The sequence below is a fragment of the Stegastes partitus genome, unplaced genomic scaffold, assembly GCF_000690725.1.
Source record: "Stegastes partitus isolate 25-593 unplaced genomic scaffold, Stegastes_partitus-1.0.2 Scaffold1562, whole genome shotgun sequence".
In the NCBI taxonomy this organism is placed as follows: domain Eukaryota; kingdom Metazoa; phylum Chordata; class Actinopteri; family Pomacentridae; genus Stegastes; species Stegastes partitus.
Window position 1 is genome coordinate 86,173 of NW_007579293.1, and position 18,091 is coordinate 104,263.

The window sequence follows — 18,091 nt, forward strand, 5'->3', positions numbered from 1 at the left end:
AATATCACATGCTGTTTTTATATTCTTGTCCTGTATATATGTACCGGCTTAGTATGGCATCACTTTCCTCCAACGTGCTCCAGATGGTGGTTTAAAAAAAAAAAACAGCCGCCACCATTTACGAGCTTTGACGGATGGATGATGTTTCCGAACACCTGCATCAACCTTAATTTACATTAAACAAGACATTTTTTTTTTTCTCTGTAATCAAACGTCCCAAACAATCTGCTTTCAGGCGCCTTGATGAGCTCATTCATCTGAATCCTGATTGGTCCGACTCCTCCGCTTTAACTGTGGACAGACGTGGAGGTGGAGGTGGAGGTTTGGACCTCCTGCAGCCACTTCACCTCCTGTCAACCCTTCCCTCAATTGAGCGAGTGAATTATTGATATGTGGAGGTGGGGGTTGGTGCGTCGGCTGCTACCCGCTCCCATCTACCAGCTCGCACAGACGTAAACCCCTGACGGTGAAAACCACTTGAGATGACATGATTGAACCGTACAGGGCGGCGCAGGCCTGAGCTTCTGGTGGAACGTGAACCACATGGCCTCGGCAGTGGGGGGTTGAGGGAGCTCATGGTTAAATTATTCTTTCACTGGTGCTTAAATCAAGTTGGTGTCGAGTCTAACGCAGCAGCAGACCCAAAAAAACATGGCGTTGATTGTGGCATGTGAGCCAGATGATTTTGATGATAGGGGTGGCCATGCTGAGATAATTACCCCCTCCGGCAAATCGCTGTTGTCCAAATAGTCAATTTTTGGTCACTTATTCTTAACGTTTGCTTATGCGGCCACGACTGCCACGCACAATTAAATTGTCGGTCCATATTTTCTGCCTATTCGGCATCAGGTTGTGGTGGCAGCAGGATAAGCAGATCATTCCAGACGTCTCTCTCCATAGCAGTGTTTTCCAGTTCTGCCTGGAGGATCCCAAAGCCTTCCCAGGTCAGATGACATATGTAGTCCTTCCATAGCGTTCTTGGTCTACCCCGGGTTCACCTCCGAAGGAAATCACTCAGTAGACATCCAAATGAAAAGTCTGAACCACCTTAACCACTTTTGTTGTGAAGGAGCAACAAATCCACTCCGAGCTCCTTCTGGACGTCAGAGCTATTCATCTTATCTCTAAGACTGAGCTCAGCCGCCCTACAATACTCGGTTGCTAGTACTTGCTATCTGATCCTTATGGTCACTATCCAGAGTTCATGGCCATAGGTGAGAGTAGGAACATACATCGAGTCGTAAATCGAGAGCTTTGCCTTCTGGCTCAGCTAATTCTTCCACCACAATGGTCCGATACAACACAAGGAGTACTACCCCAATCCATCTGCCCATCTGATGCTGCAGTTTCCAGTCACTCATGAATAAGATCCTGACATACTCAGACTTCTTTACTTGGGGCAGCAACTCATGTCCAACCCAGAAGAAACAGTCTAATTAATTAAAAACATAAAATGGAAAATAAAAGATTGCATTAGAATGCACCTCCTTCAAGTCAGTGTTTAAAAGTTGTACCTGTGGCTGCACTTACAGCATTGATCTTGTATAGATCTCAATCAGCCTCACACATATATAGACACTGCAATGTTACCTCACTCTTCTTTGAAAACATTGTATCAGGTTGTACGAGGATCATAAGTTAAGAGCCCTTTTCAAGTTCAGCCACAATATTCTTAGTTTGATCGAGGTCTGGGATCTGACTCCAGAACATTCACCCCGTTGTCTTTCAGCCACTTCTGTGTAGCTTTGGCTCTATGCTTCAAGTCAGCGTCTTGCTAGAACACAATTCTTCTCCCAAGTCACAGTTTTCTTGCAGGCTTTCCTCGTGGACTTCCCTAAACTCTGCTGCATTCATTTCACCTTCTACCCTGACAGGCCTTCCAGTACCTGCTGCCAACGAGCAGCCCCATGATGCTGCTACCGCCATGCTTCCAGGTGCCACTTTTAAAAACCCATAAAAACTATGTTGTTCCTCGCGTCATACCTTGTTTTAAGCATTTGACCATAAAACATTTAAAGAGAAGTGCCGACACGTGGGTTCAGTATCTCTAAATGAAATCGTAGTCCACATGCGTCAAACTACCCCCGATGCAGACTCATGTGCCAAGAATAAATGAACGCTCACAAACAGCTCAGCTGATGTCAGAGACGTCCCTGTCTGACTGCTGCTGGCTCAGATGAGCTCACTGTGGCTCTGACAGACCTCAGCAGCTGCACACATGGGCTCCCCTTCCCCAGCACATAAATACAACTGCTACACAAACCACCCCCCCTGAGACAACACACCGAAACACACAAGCTGCAGCGTGGACGCAGCGGGCGGAAATCAAGGAGATTCACGCAAATAGGTTACAATTTTTACATTTTTATTCATTAAGATTACAGAATTTTTTAATTATTGCTCATCATCTACCATTATCACTTGCAATATTTAAACATAGGGTTCTTTTTTTTCTTTATTAGACAACTTAAAACATGTTTGAGAATTTTCGCCAGTTTGCACTGTATGAGGATTTACAACAATAAATACAGGAGTCGATTCTTCTTTTACTTTCCTATACTTTTAAAGGTTGTCATATCTGTATATAGTAGGTATATACATATACGATGCTGGTGTCTTCCCCTGCCCACCCATGAGTCGGTCAGCGCAGCGGCCAACAGAACGGTTTCTTCCCCCTAACGCACAGGCTAGGATCCTGAGGCAGCTGTTAACAAAGCAACTATGGCCTACAAAAAAAAAAAAAGGATGTGTACAAATACAGAGAGACATTTAGACACTCTCACATCATCTATAATCACCTCGGCTTTCTCTCAAGAGACGTTAACGCACGAGAGGGGGAAAAAAAAAAGAAATAAGACAACAGGTTGAAGAACACCCAGACGACAGATCGCACTACTTCAAAATAAAAGGAGATTCCCAACAGCACAAGGAGACAGAAAAAACGCACAAACATTGGCAGGGAACAGTGTGACACCGGACTGTGACACAATATGGGGTTTTATTCCACTGTGGCGTATCCACCTTTTAAATTTTTTTTCAGACTTGTTTTTGCAGTAAACAAAAGGAAGAGTTTGACACTGTGGGAAATGGGGTTGTCATGATAGCAGATTTTCACAATAAGATTATCGCGGGCAAAAGAAATCACAATAATATCGCGATAATTATTGAAAATCTTATTTTTATGGCAGGACACCAATGCTAACACTGCTACCTACTATGTTGGAGTGTATATCAGTATATCATTCCTTCTTTTTTTTTTAATGATTTCCCAAAATGTTAAACTATTCCTTTAAAGGCTTTGGTTAGTTTTATAATCAGTCACAAAAACTAAATTGAAATGTGCAGGCAAATGTGAATTTTTGAGCGAGAAAATGGGTTTATTCAGCTGGTAAACAAAGCTTTTTGTGCTTTTTCTACCTGTTCAAAGGATGTAATGCAGTACAGTGAATTTTTTTGGACCTGGATAATGAGTCACTATATATTTGTGTGTTTTTGTTTGATCTCGCTCTGTTAAAGTTGAGCTGGCAGCGTTTCCCGGCAGGCTGAGCAGAGAATCAGGTGCAGAGCCGGTGTAGCAGCGGGCCGGACGCTTGGCAGTCAGGTGAAATCACCGTCAGGACTTTTCTAATTTCGACTGTCAGGTCAGCTGGGGACGAGCTGCAGAGGATGGCAGCTCGTTACACTCGGAAAATCCACTTCTAAAGGCCAATGCACACCAATTTGCAGTAATGCTAAATGTGTTTCTTGGATGGAAATAAAGAAATAGATCAGATTTTGTGAGTACCAAAGCGTTGCTGTGTTGTTTGTGTATGGTCAGCACAGTAAATCCTAACAGCACCATACTGTTTAATGAGGACCTGATAGCAGGAATCTGTAGAAGTACCGACCTGGCAACAACTTTCTGTAAATATTTTTTGTCACAGTATTCAAAAATGAGAGTTTGAGTCCATTTAATACACTTATTATTAGAACATTTAATTGCTTATCTGTATGACATGTTGATTTTTTTTTTTGCCTTTCAAAAAGTAATGATATTAGATGGCGCGGAAAGAGGAAAAAAAGATAGAAAAATCTTAATTTCTATATAAATATCTAAATATACAGTATACCCTTGTGATGATCCGACAGCCTGCCATGCTTCTAATGCGTTAAAGTCATTCTCGTTAAAGGAAAAGACTAAATGAAAATTACTTCTCTCCATGATGCGAGCAGCTGGACGTGGAGAAAGAGGCAGCCAATGAGATGGTTTCACTGCAGGTTTGAGTGACAGGTGGGAAGAACCGGTCACCATCCAGTCATGTTTCTTAAAAAAAAAAACAAAAAAAAAACCTACAGGCTGATCCGAAGGGACAGAACGCATTGTAAAAAAAAAAAAAAATGCTTAAAAACAGACAACGTGAATCTTAATCAAATAAAATACACGATATGATTGGACCCTGAGACCCCGCCCACTACGTCTAGCCCCGCCCCTTTCAAATATTACACAAGAGAAAAACAAAATCACAAGTAGAAAAGAAAAGACAATAACAACAACAAAAAAATAATGACAGGAAAAAAAAATAATCGTCCGTCACTAAATCTTCAAAAGGTCATCTTCATTCACACGCATTTTTTTGTTTGTTTTTTTTAAATCAAGTTTTTTTTTAATATAGTATATATCTTTTTTTTTTTTTTAGCGTCAGTAATTTAATCTTTAATAGATAAACAATAAAAGATCTGGCAATGGGGAGGGAGTGGGGGAGGACTTACATACAACTCGACACACAAATGAGCATCTAAAGAGATAATGATGGCGAAAAGACGAGTGGAAGGGAAATAAAAACGCCTTCCGGGGGAGCTAGCTCGTGGCTAATGGCAGGAGCAGCTCCACAGAGTGGTTTATGTTATTATTATTATTACTATTATTACTGTTGTCAAGTGTGAATAAATAAAACGACTGCCATAAGCGCAAGGAAAAGCCACGACCCCTCGGTCCCTTCCCCCCTTTTCCCTCCCCTGGGGCTCGGTCAGAGCTCCTCCCCCTCAGCCCCGGATATAAAGCAGGTGAGTTGACTATCCTGTCCGTCCTTCTTCTTCCTCCTCCTCCTCCTCTTCCTCCTTCTTCTCTGTGAGTCTGTGCCATTCATGGAGTATTTCCTCAGTTCACCCCCAACGCTGGTTTAATACCTTTAAAAGAAAGAGAAAACTCATCAGTTAGCAGCAGTCAGAGTTAACAAATAGAAAGCTCACGTTAGAATATATTCTTATGGTTAGGTGCTGCACGATTCCTGACAGTTTGGTGACTTTTTTTTATGGACATATTACCAAACGACAGAATGAAAAGGCAATGACTCGTAACTGAACGAACCCAAATGCCATGTCAGTACATTACGTTATACACTTCTTGCTATTTAGTAATTTTTCAGTCATATTGCTGCGATAAAAGCCTCAGAAATCTTTAAGTTAATTCTTCTTTATTTTTAGCATTATTTTTCCTTGTAATTGTGGTTTTGATTTGGTCAAAACACATAAAAAAGAAAGAGTGAATGGCAGCCTGGGTTCTGACTGAGTGTTAAAGTGGGAACGAACAGGTTCTGGATTAACTTCAGCCATAAGGAGATAAAAGTTAGTGACATGTATGTGATTCATCAACAGTAATAAGTAAATTGTTTGATAGAATATGTCTGAAGATCATATTTAAATGCACATAACAAAAACACAAAGTTGGGTCCAGGACTAATTATCCATCCATCCATTATCTATATTATCTATACACCGCTTAATCCTCACTAGGGTCATGGGGGGCTGGAGTCTATCCCAGCTGACTCAGAGGGAAGGCAGGGGACACCCTGGACAGGTCACCAGTCTATCACAGGACTACACTTAGAGACAGACAACCAAGCACACTGTGTGGACTGTGTGGGAGGAAGCTGGAGAACCCAGAGAGAACCCACGCTGCACGGGGAGAACATGGAGACTCCACGTAGAAAGATCCTGGGTGCCTCACCGGCGACCTTCTTGCTGCGAGTCAACGGTTCTACCACCTGCTCCACCTTGCAGCCCAGGACTGATCAGTAATAATTTATTCATCGATTCCTTTGTTTATTCATCTTATCTATTCAATGCATCATTTATTACTTCATTTCTTTTTATTGTGTTCTATTTTCATGACTTCTATTTTGTTCTTTACTGACTATTTTTCTATTTTTTAATTTTTTATTTATAGATGTTTATTTTATTGCATTTAATTTCATCTGGTGATTCCTCATTTCCTGTTTTTGAGTCTTTCATTTATAACATGATGTCAGGTGTTGTTTGTACTGTTTAACTGCATTTTTAGTCCTTTCATCCGTAAAGAACTTTGTCTAATGTTTAATTTGTGTGAAAAGTGCTGTATTGTTTAAATAAAGTCTGAATGACTGAAAACTGATATCCAGTTGTCATTTTTTCCACCAAATCTGCCAAGTTAAAAACACAAATGGGTGTTTTACTTTAGCAGAGCACTGAGACAGTAGTAATCAAGGCGTAAATGTAGATTTTTTTGTGTCCTGTTTTAGTTGGTAGTTGCCAGACTCTGAGGGAAATGGAAAGCGATCAGGTTTTCACAAGGAGGATGTGCAAAGGTTTGAAAACTGGCTCGACAAGTCACATGTATATATTCCAGGTAGATAAATTAAACTGATTCTCACAAATCTTCAATATCTTCCGAACATGGAAAGAAGCAGGTTTTTCCCGTTTGGGGCTTTGCAGGTTAAGACAACGATTAAATGACCTTATTAAGTCAAGATGACGCTCTTGAATGTTGTCTAAATAACGCTCCGAGAGCAAGTCGGCATTTGCACTCAGCAGAAAAGAGACGCCAGTCAAGTGCTGAAAGTCTTTATGAATTCGAGTTCAAAGAGATCAACAGAGCGGTGAGTCAACGATCCTGCTGACTGAATCACATCCAGGAGGCTGAATCACAGAAGAACATAATAGTTTTGACCCGAGACCTTCAGGATTTGGAGCAGACAGTAAGCAAAGTAAACAAGATATCTGTTTACTTGCTTATTCACTGATTCTCACTGTAAGGATGTAGCTACAGTAGGCACTCAGAACTGAAGGCTTTCCGTCTCGTCAGCTAATAAATGCAGATTAGAGAAGTTCAACTGATGATTTTTAGTTGCATCTATTGTTTTGGGGAAAACGGAACCCGACCGGATTTAAAAAAGAGTTTGAAAGTTTTTGAAAATCAACCTTTTACACACACACACACACACAGGACTCAAAGCTGCACTTTTATTTACAAGATTTTTCTCTTTGACCAAGAGTCGAGGCTGTTTCTGTACCTATAGTAGTTTGGCTTAAAGGGTCCGTTCTTGTTCAAGCCCAGATACTTGGCCTGCTCATCAGTCAGCTCTGTGAGATGTGCATCAAATGTGGGGAGATGTAGACTGGCCACATACTCATCTGGAGAAAGAGAGAAGAGAACGTGTTAATATTCACCCGGCGTCTGTGGTTGACTAATGCTTTAAATGAGGAGGCAGCAGGGAGGTAACTGGGATTTGCTGGTTTTCTTCTGTCTTCTCGCTTCCTCCCTCGTCTCATCTTTACTGTGGCGGCAGCAGCAGCAACAGCAGCAGTCGCTGACAGCCTGACCTACATTTGGCTGCTTTTCTTTACTATGTATGAGGAACGTGACGGGCGACGCTGGCGACATGCTGTGAGCTGTTCACATACATGCGGACGCACAGGACTCGTTCTGCTGTGAAGGCTTTTGTCGTCCGGGGAGACGGCGACTCTGGACGGAGCAGATGAGACCCACTGTGTCGTCTGAAGGGATGAATTCCATCTGCTGCAGGCTTTTTCCGCTGGGCCAAACAAACTGGCTGTAATCTCTTCCTGTCCATCTCTGTGGTCGGTGGCTACTTATGTGACCGACATTACTGGTCCAGTGTCACACCGTGTTGTGCGTTTAAACAATTTGACATGAAGTGTATTCCTTAGTCCTGCATTAGGAGCTCTTTGGCCAAAGCTTCACGTCTACACATTAAGAAATGAGGGAAATCTGGGCCGCTGCTATGGCTCAACTAGTTGAGCTGGCGACCCACGTACAGGGGCTGTAGTCCCCGATGCAGTGGTCATGGCTTCGAATCCCGCTCATGGACCTTTGCTGCAAGTCCTTCTTCCATTCTTCTCCCACACTTTCCTGTGTCTCTTCTCACTGTCCTATGCAAACGGGACAAAAACAAAAAAGAAAAGAGGGAAATCTTACCCATTTTCTTGGGCAGCAGGTAAACATCCTGCTTGTAGCGTCCCTCGGGGGCGTTGTACAGCTCTATCAGAGCCAGCGCCTGGGCACAGACACACAACTGTTACCCATGTGTACACACAAGAAAAAACACACAACAATTTCTGGCTTTGATATCAAAAACTCTCCAAACTCCTGGCTGCTGTTGTTTTTTAGGGGTTTTTTTGTTGCTCCTCTGGGCTCATTTTTCACTGCAATGTAGTCAAGTTAAATGTATTTATAAAAAACATTTGAAACAACAAGAGTTGAACCAAAGTGTTGCACAATTATTAATAGCAACCCAGCAGACATAAACACAATGACTAAATTCTGAATAAAAACACGATACAACTAAATAAAAGAAAGTCTGGGGTGAAGTTTTAATTAATGGGTCTTCAGATTAAAGTCCCAGCAGTTCTTACACAAAAAGCAAAGTGTTCTAGAGGTAAAGAGCAGCTACAACGATGGCCTCTGCTTTTGTTTCTAGATCTCCAGAACATTTAAGAGCATCTGGCTGGTCGACCTCAGTGCTCTAACTGGGGTATGAAAATGTAAGAGTTCTGCTAAATCCCATTTAAAACCTTCAAAACATACAAAATCATAAACATAGATCCTGAAACACACAGGAAGCCAGTAGAGAGAGAGCTGCATTTAAAACCAACTCTTGAGTAGAGAAGAAGATAACGTTCTTTTCAAATGGAGGGTTCAGGAGGGTTCAACAAACAAACAAACAAAAAAGGAAGAGAGAGGAAAATACACAACATGTTCAACAATGCGATCCACGGTTTGTACCTGGGTCGTGGCAGTGATGGAGAGCACGAAAGTGGGCACAGTGGAACAGCTGAGGTTCAGCAGTCGGCCCTGGAGAGGAAGAAAAAAAAAACATAGAAAAAAGTTGGTGAACACAAAACAAGGGATGAATCAGCTCAGATCTCAGAGTCCCTCATCAAACAGGCTGTTGTGTCAAACTGACTTCATTCCAGTTAATCAAAGAAACATCATCAAAAAGTCTTTGAAGCCATTTTGTGTTTTAATTATTCTAATTAAACCTTCAGCAGTTTATCTTCCCTCAGCTTCTGTGGAAGTTACCACTGGGCATCATCGTACTAAGAGATGAAAGCAATGAGGATTGTTTTTTTTCTGCAGCTGATGTAGCTGCTGGATTGTCCTGAAGCTGAACTACTGTAGGAAGAAGGGGAACAGAGAAAAGTTTCCTTGTTGTTGCAAAGCAGAACAGAAACTGTGGATGTGATTTAATGTCCAGCTCACACACTGAACCTCACACTGTGTTCAGCCCCAAATTATTCATATCTGTGCCAAATGTTGGTGCAAACTGAGGCTTTATTGGACCAATAGGTTTGTTTTGGCTGGAAATGCTTCAATATCAAGAGGTATAAGTGATTTTGGAGATGGGACCTTTAGTAAAAATATTAAAAAACAACTGTCCTTTGTCACTTGTTTGTGTATTTTACCGCCAGAATAGAACTCTATCAGGGGTATGAATAACTTTGGGCTAATGTGGGCACATCATTTCGATACGGTTTTAAAGGAATGTGTGTTTTCATGTGTGGAAGAATCTCACTGTGTCTTGTATTATGCACACACAGAGAGACTTCACAACTCGCCTGCACAAACTTGTCTTTGTGGCCCGTCTCAGTTTTAACAACGGAGTCACGTACAGCTCATGAATGTGTATAAATACATGCATGAGTGTGTTCTGGTACATTGTGTTGTAAGACAAAGAGGAATGAATTAAGAAACAACACTTAAAAGAAAAACTGATTCCAGACATGCTAAATAATTACAACTTAAAATAAACAGCGTTTCTGGATTCAGGTTCGGAACAGAGTACGATGTGAAGCTGAGGTGAGGTGAGGATGGACGATGGGATCTACTGATGTGGTTTAAACCTGCTGCACATCAAACGGACTCGCAGACAAAGGCGTCAGCAGGTTGGCAGCTTGTCTGTCTGGCCCAGTCAGACTGCTCTCATTCTGTCACACCGACTCACCACCCTCACCTCCACCTGCAGCATGAGGGTGCAAAGCTCAGTGTGCACATATGCGTTGAAAATGGGGTTTTCCACAACTTGTTGACTAAGTTTGAAGATTTTTGATGAACTGTATCCCTCTGGGTATTTTTACTCACGGTGGGCTCATTTTTCACTGCAGAATGGAAGCTTGTTAAACGGTCATAAATCATAAGAAAGAAAGAAAGCTACACTTTGATTATTTACTTTACAAAAATGGAAAAGCCTGGAATCAACGTGTACATCAGCTGTCAGGTTTTACCAACTGACTCTACATGCTACAGTTATTTAACTCTTTACATTTTTTATTTGCTTCCTATCTGCTAAACACTGTCTGCAGTTCAGCCAAAAAGTCCCTGAAGTTTTGTCAAAAGACTGTTGGCTGCAGCTGAGTCCCTCATGGCTTCACAGATGCAAGGAGCAGCGTAGAATTTTTTTTATTTGAAAAATCTGCTTAGCAACTTATTTTGAGCTGAGATTTGGTTGTTTTCCAGATGAAAGCTACACATGATTAGTTCAAGGACCAGAAAGTTGAAGATATGAAAAATCGTGCTGCTTTTAGTTTCTTTCTATGATAAATGGTGTAATTATGGTGATTAAAAACTTGCTTTGTGTGCATGAAAATGTAGGCATTTCCATTCATCATCATCACTGTGATTTTAACAGCGTTTCTTCTCAAAACTACCAACCAATGCACCACCCTATAACACCGCTTCCTTTCTGAAGGATTACAGACGTTGAAAACCACGGGTCAAACAAATGGGTCAATACACTGTCAAATAGTCACAATACTAACAAAATAAAGTCCTTTTTGACATTTTTTTTTTTATAAATGAGCCAGGTAGAATAAAGTGATTTTGACGAAATATCACAATTTTAGATTTGGTTAAGTTTGCCGACAGAATGGCATGTGACAGATTATTAGTTCAAGAACCATCAAAAATTTACAAATCTAGTGATTATTTCTGTTTTCATAATGTCTGTCTTGGATAAATGTTGTAATTCAGCGGAAAAAAAAAAAAAAAGAAAAAGATAACAAGCCTTTCAAAACAAGCAGCAGGTTTTGGGGCTTAGCTGTTACTTAGATGTTTATTAAATGTGACTGAGCGCAATTGTCTGATTCTACCGCAAGTAACAGGCTTGACAAAACATTCACTACGGTGAGTGACGCTACTGGCTCCCAGAGATTGTTGTGCTTTACAAACAAACCGCTAAAAACAGTATCTGGTTCACATGTGGTCACACTGCTTTGGGTGTAAACTGTTGTTTTGTTGCACTGATGCGATCAATCAGTGCCCTCCGTTTGTGTGTCTTTGTGTGCAGTACCTCTGCCAGCAGGACTATCCTCTTGCCGTCGGGCCAGATTACATGGTCCACCTGAGAGCGGACTCTCTCCCAGGTCAGCTCAGGAGTCCGCAGGCTCGCCTAAAAGGTGAGAACAACATCATCAATGATTTTTGTTTCATTTCTGTTGTGCTGAACTATCCTCCATCTATCATGTTTTGTCTTTTCCAGGTTTGGAGTGACTCATGGCTTCCTCTCATATGTGTATTTTCTTCATCATTGTGTAAAAAAAATCCTTTCATTGCTCCTATATTTTTCCATTTCAAGCATTTCTGTGTCAACGTTTTATGATCAGCAGAAAAAAAATCAGAGCACCACAACCATTATTTTTATCTCATTTCTATAATCCCACTCTCTTTTTATGTTGCATTCACTGTTGAACACTGTGCATGAGTTAAAAGCCTACAATTAAAATAAAACCCTCCGTCTGTTTTATGACTTTACATCAGCATTAAGCTTCTCGGACACACTGACATCAAGCTGTAGGATCACAACTGTCATTAAAGATCAGGACAGTAACAGTCATTGTAGTTTAAGTGCAGTGTGATAGCCACACTACTCAGAGGACAGAAAGAGCTCTACTCATCTTTATCTTTAAAAAAACCTTGACCTCTAAACAGCCACTATGTCGCCGGTGACCCATTTAAGCTAGTTTAAAGCAGCGTAGCACGGCACATAAAGATGTTTACATTTTTGTCATTATGAACGTGGCACACGTGGATAGATCGGTTTGTGTCTTAAAAAAAAAAAAGCAGTTTGATCAGTTCATTTCATGTAGGTTGGTCTGGAATCTCATAAAGGTGTAGCTGACTAGATGTAGATGGTATTGAGGTAATTTGCACTGTTTGGCTTGAAGCATGTTCTAGTTACCGTTATGTAAATAAGGGTTGGGCATCTGGAACTGGTTCCAAATTAGAACCAGTTCTAACAGAATAACTCAGAAAGTTTAATGTCAATTCTGCTCATCAGTTCCTAAACAAATGTCCCTTGTGCTGGCAAACACCTCCACTATACCTACTGCTGTCCTTCTTCAATGTTAGTCATGTGATTTGAATGCTGCTTAATTAGCGAGTAAGTAAAATGTATTTATAAAGCCCTTTCTACAGACAAAGTTCACAAAGGGCTTTACAAAGGCAATTCTGGTAGATTAATCGTAGCAACTGGACCTGCTTGAGTTGATGTTTCACCTCTCATCCAAGAGGCTTCATCAGTTCTGACTGACTAGTTGGGAGTTCCAGATACTTATATCCTTGAAGAGTCATTAACACCTGAGTTTCGGTTTCAATTGGGGGTTTGTTACTCCTCCCGCTTGTTATGTGAGTTGTTAGTGCTCCTCCTGCCACAAAGGGATTCGTTAGGGTCTTTTGTGATTAGGTGTGAATGTGGTTTCATCTTCCTGGGGAGAGATCTTAGGACTGAATTGTAAACAGGTGAGAGGTGACGCCTCAGACCTCCACCTCTGTTAGGTGATGGTCTTTCCAGTTTGACATAGATGGCTAACGAATCCCTTTGTGGCAGGGGGAGCACTAACAGAACAAATTGTTTAGTTTTTTCTCGGAACAAATCACCTTAAATTTAGCGAATTCTGCTTCAAAATGCTTCACAGGAACAAGATTAGACTCCACTGTTGTTGGACTAAATGGCTAAAGTCAACATGAAAATATAATCAAGAAAAAAACGCTGCTGTCGTCGTGGTTACTTTCTGTAGCTCCGTGTTTCTGCAGCTAACATCTGTCTGTGTAAGCAGCATCTCATACAACTCTACTATAAAGAATGCAGGAGGATGCCACAGTAGCATGACATGAACAGGGACTCTTTATTCTCTTCAACACAAAGACTTTCTGTAACTATTCAGCTCATCTAGACAGCCGACTAAAGTAATTTTATCACCCTTATAGCAACACTTTACTGTCACTGCAACAACATGCTGCTACCTCTCTCACACACCGAGTGAGAGTCACTTCCCACAACAAACCCACTGATCTACGTCAACACCTTCATTAAAGAGGATGTGCAGTCAGGCTGTGGCTGCTTAACCTCACTGGTTAAAAAACACAGTGACTGTACTAAATCGTATCATTATTAAGTGATTGTTTAGCTTGACAAACACAGATAGGCAAAAAGTACTGCACTGAAAATGTTACTTTGAGTGAAAGTATGTTATGATACTCTGGAAAATGCTGTTAACACTTAAAACACCATCAAACCGCCGCCGCTCCCCATTTTACAAATGCTGTTTGAATTGCCATTATTCCGTTACAGTTTGTGCTCAAGAGAAAATTCAAACGGTTTCTGAAAGAAGAGAAGACGAGTTTTAAGGGGATAATCAATGCATTATGATAGCACAATGCACTCACAAGTTACTGCTGTCTGAAGACAGACAAAAAAAAAATCAGCTCTGCCTCGATTTTATTATGTGGGCTTCATGCTACTGTAGCTTCTCAACCATTTGGGCTACAGAGAAAAACGGGACAAAAGCAATCACTCATTGTATACTTTCTGACTATTTCACAGCCAAAATAACAAAAAAAAGTCAAGGTGGCCTGTGTGATACTTCAGTGTTAAAAGTCAAAGTACAAAATGCTGAAAAACCTCTCCTGTGACTGCTATAATACATTATATCATCAGATTATTATTACTCATGGATTCATGTAAAAGCAGGATTTTGTTACTGCAGTAACTAACCGACTTCAACAAAGAGAATCTGAATTGAGAACACTAGAATACAGCCATATTCAAATGTTTTCATCCTCATCTATATACGTTAGAACTTCTTTGAGGCAGAAACTGGAAGATCTTTATCTTTCACATAAAGTCCCACTCATGTATTTTACAGTTTCTCTGTTAGGAGTTTTCCCTGATTCCATACAACTGGGTGGAATTTTGAGGCCCCATTCCCTAATCTGGCTACGATTGCGGGTTCTGGATCAGTCGGTCACTGCAATTCCCACTTCCTCAAACTAAGCTGTCAGTTACCATGACAACACTGAACAATCAATGCTCAAGGTCAAGCGTTACCGACGGGACGACTTTCGACGAGCTGCCGGGAGCTGCTCGTGTTTTGGTTTCTATATCGCAGATTTGTTCCGTTGCATCCGTTTTATCTTCTAAGAGAACAGCCGTTCTGACACGAGACGAGCGTTTGACCTGAACTTCAGCGTGACTTGATTTGATAAGTGATGACTAACCACGTCGATCTCGGTGTTGGAGTGTCCCATGTTGCAGACAATGCAGCCGTTCTTCATGCGGTCGAGGTATTCTCTCACCACCACGTTCTTGTTGCCTGTGAGGACGCAAAGAACAAGCGATTACAACACTATCTGGGGGGGAAAAAAAAGAAGATAGAAAGAAAAAGACGAGCGGTTTTATCAGATGCTACGGTGGAGAGGGCCTGAATAAGTTTCAAAAACCTGATATAGAGAATCTGGGGCATGAAAAAAAAAAAAGTTACCTCACATGATTTAATTACTTATCTCAGACGTTGAGCACAGTTAATTAGGTCTGCAAATGTGACTCAGATGTTCCACCTGTCTGCACAGCACATTTTAAAAGGACTTGAACGCGTCTTTTTGCATCTGATATTTAGATAAAAAGGAGCTAAATTCTTCGAAAAAAGGCTCCTAAAATGAACAAATAACATAAAAAAAAACAGTTAAACATAAATAAACATCATCTAAATGAGCTGCAATGTGTGTTTTGCTCATTTTACTACATGAATCTAACAAGCTGTTTGAGTTTTGCTTCGACTGCTATGAGTATGTGACCTCATTAGAGCTGCTGCCCGCCCCGTTTTCTATATTTCTCAACACTTTGAAAGTTTAACAGTAAAAAGTTCCCGCTAGCTCCATGCATTCTTTTATTATCTTTCCCGCTCAGTTGCGGTTCGACCCTGAACACGGGCCTCTCTCTGCTGCAGGCCTCCCAGCAGCATTAGGTAATGAAGCAGAGACACAAGTAATTCTCTGCTCCAATTAAGTGTTCGGCTCCCTGGCTGCTGACCTGAGAACTTGATTAGTAACTGCCGCAGACTGATGACCGAATATGTGTCTGTTCACCCTGAATGGGTGCAGACGGAACACTGTGACTGGCTGTTTTATGTCTTGCACCCTCCCGAGTTGGTCCTCTCGTCTGACACTGTTTATTTATGCACTGTTAATTGTGGATTATGTCCCAGCACAAAAGCCGACAGGACAAATCCTTGTACGGCTGCTGTGAGGCGATTAGTCAGCAATCCAACGATTATGATGCAGAACTGCTCGTAAATTTCAACTTCACCGGCCACAAGTGAATGAGAGGCAAATAGAAGAGATAGAGGCGGAACAAACCTGTGCAAGTGATGACGATGTCCACTTGTCTGATGACTTCGTTGAGTTTCACCAGCCTGAAGCCGTCCATGCTGCGATCGGTGGACAGAGAAGAAGACTGAGGCAGTGTCAACACCAACAGTATGCCAGAAGAAAGCTGAAAAAGACAGAAGCTTACCAGGCCTGCAAGGCACAGATGGGGTCGATCTCTGTGACGTAGACGATGGAGCCCATTGCTTTGAGGGCAGCGCAGCAGCCTTTTCCAACCTGAGGAGGAGAAAGATAAATGTGCAGTAAACAGAGAAAACGACATAATGTCATATCAGACGCTGAAACTGTCCAGGATGTGTGTGAGTGGATGTCTTTAGGAGTCTATGTGTCAATATAACCTCTGCCTGACTGGATCCAAAATGGATTAAAGTCCTTATCCGCTCTGATGACACCACGGAAAATTATTTAGGAAACTCAGTAGCCTACCAGAATCTGTACCTTTCCCACAGTTTTCCTCAGTGATTCTATTAACATTTATTCTGTTATAAGGTTGAGACAATTAAAAAATCTTGAATATTAATTTTCCTACAGAAGCGGCGACCAACTGCCTGTTTTCTATTATTAAAGTATAAATCCACCTTCTGAATACTAAATTCTAGTGGTTGACAGATATGGATTTCCCACCATCCAACACTGAAGGCAACATACAGCGAGAAGGCCAGGAGATGGACGATATATAAAACAATATTTGATGTGTACTTACTGTAAATAAAAAGATGAACCAACAAAATAAATGCCCACTAGTAATGAAAAAACTGGACTATAATAACTTTTAGAGGGTTTGAGTGCACTTCACAGCAGCATTTATCATCAGATTGCAGCGTCTCCTTCGACTATTCTGGTAAACGGACTGACATCGGATGTTTTGGTAAGTGTGTCGAGTCACTTTCCATTTCCGACCCATCTGCTCACATTTTTCGTTCATAAACCCCATGAGCCAGGATCCTATTATAGCCCATTATCTCAAAATGGCATTTAGTCAGTCTGTCATTACTAAATTGTCTTGACTTCCTTCTGCATGCTTATTCATCCACTTATTTTTACTGTTATACTGTATTTTGCAGTAACTGGGCTCTTCTGCCAGCGCGATTTGCACCTTATTTTTCTATCTATCTATCTATCTATCTATCTATCTATCTATCTATCTATCTATCTATCTATCTATCTATCTATCTGCAACATCTCTGTTCTGAGTCAGATGCCTTCAAACTGGGGAAAAACTATCTAAATTCGTCCATTTTTCTCAGGATTTATCATGGTTTTAATGGGATTTCACCTGATTTGTACATCAGGAAGAAGGAAAAGCCTCCAGCATTTCAACCTTTAAGCGAAAACTCGGTGTGTACGGGAACATAAGTCTTACCTCTCCGTATCCACACACCACCACCTGTTTGCCTCCAAACATGACGTCTGTGGTCCTCTTCAGCCTGAAGGCAGAAACACTATTTATACCACACTGGCAGCCTAATATTTAATCACATTGTTTCTTGCAGAGTGGAGGTGGGTGTAATTGCCCTGCAACACTAAATGTTGAACAACAAACACGGTCTGATTTGTAATCGTTAATGAGGTTAAACAGGAGACGGCTTCGTACCCGTCTAGGATGGACTCTCTGCAGCAGTAGAGGTTGTCAAACTTCTGCTTGGTAACTGAGTCGTTGACATTCATGGCTGGAACGCACAGTTTTCCTGCTTTGGACAGCTGGTACAACCTACAGACACATGAGAAACACACACAAAAACCAGAGGATTAAAACTGTGCTTGATGGCAGAATATTACACAACAGCTAGGGCTGCAACTAATGACCGTTTGTCCATTATTTTCTCAATTAAACAAGCAGTTGTTTGGTCTGTAAAATGTCACTACATGGTGAAAAATGCTGGTAAGATGACGTCCTCCTTTTCTCCACAATCCAAATATATTCAGTTTACTGTTATAAAGTAAAGAAACCAGGAAATATTAACAGTTAAGAAGCTGGAATGTGAGGATTTTAGATTTTTCCTTTAAAGGATGACTTTAAATTGATTATTCGATGATCAAAATAGGTGGTGCTTAGTATAATAGTTGACAACTAATCAATAAATCACGGCACCTTTTATGATGTGAAGCAATAAT

At 41.1% G+C, this 18,091-nt stretch overlaps 1 protein-coding gene across 1 annotated transcript in view; it reads right to left on the reverse strand.

The window, feature by feature from the left end:
• Positions 1–2,348: 2,348 nt before the first annotated feature.
• Positions 2,349–18,091, reverse strand: part of ahcyl2b (adenosylhomocysteinase like 2b) — a 60,413-nt gene continuing 44,670 nt past the window's right edge. Inside the window, exons 8-17 of the mRNA XM_008300588.1 lie at positions 17,571–17,687; positions 17,340–17,403; positions 16,104–16,192; positions 15,947–16,017; positions 14,810–14,904; positions 11,604–11,702; positions 9,041–9,109; positions 8,234–8,312; positions 7,308–7,428; positions 2,349–5,166 (exon numbers count right to left, since the gene is read on the reverse strand). Coding sequence (XP_008298810.1) covers positions 5,160–5,166; positions 7,308–7,428; positions 8,234–8,312; positions 9,041–9,109; positions 11,604–11,702; positions 14,810–14,904; positions 15,947–16,017; positions 16,104–16,192; positions 17,340–17,403; positions 17,571–17,687 — 811 coding nt within the window. The 3' untranslated portion in view covers positions 2,349–5,159. The remainder of the gene's footprint in view (positions 5,167–7,307; positions 7,429–8,233; positions 8,313–9,040; positions 9,110–11,603; positions 11,703–14,809; positions 14,905–15,946; positions 16,018–16,103; positions 16,193–17,339; positions 17,404–17,570; positions 17,688–18,091) is intronic.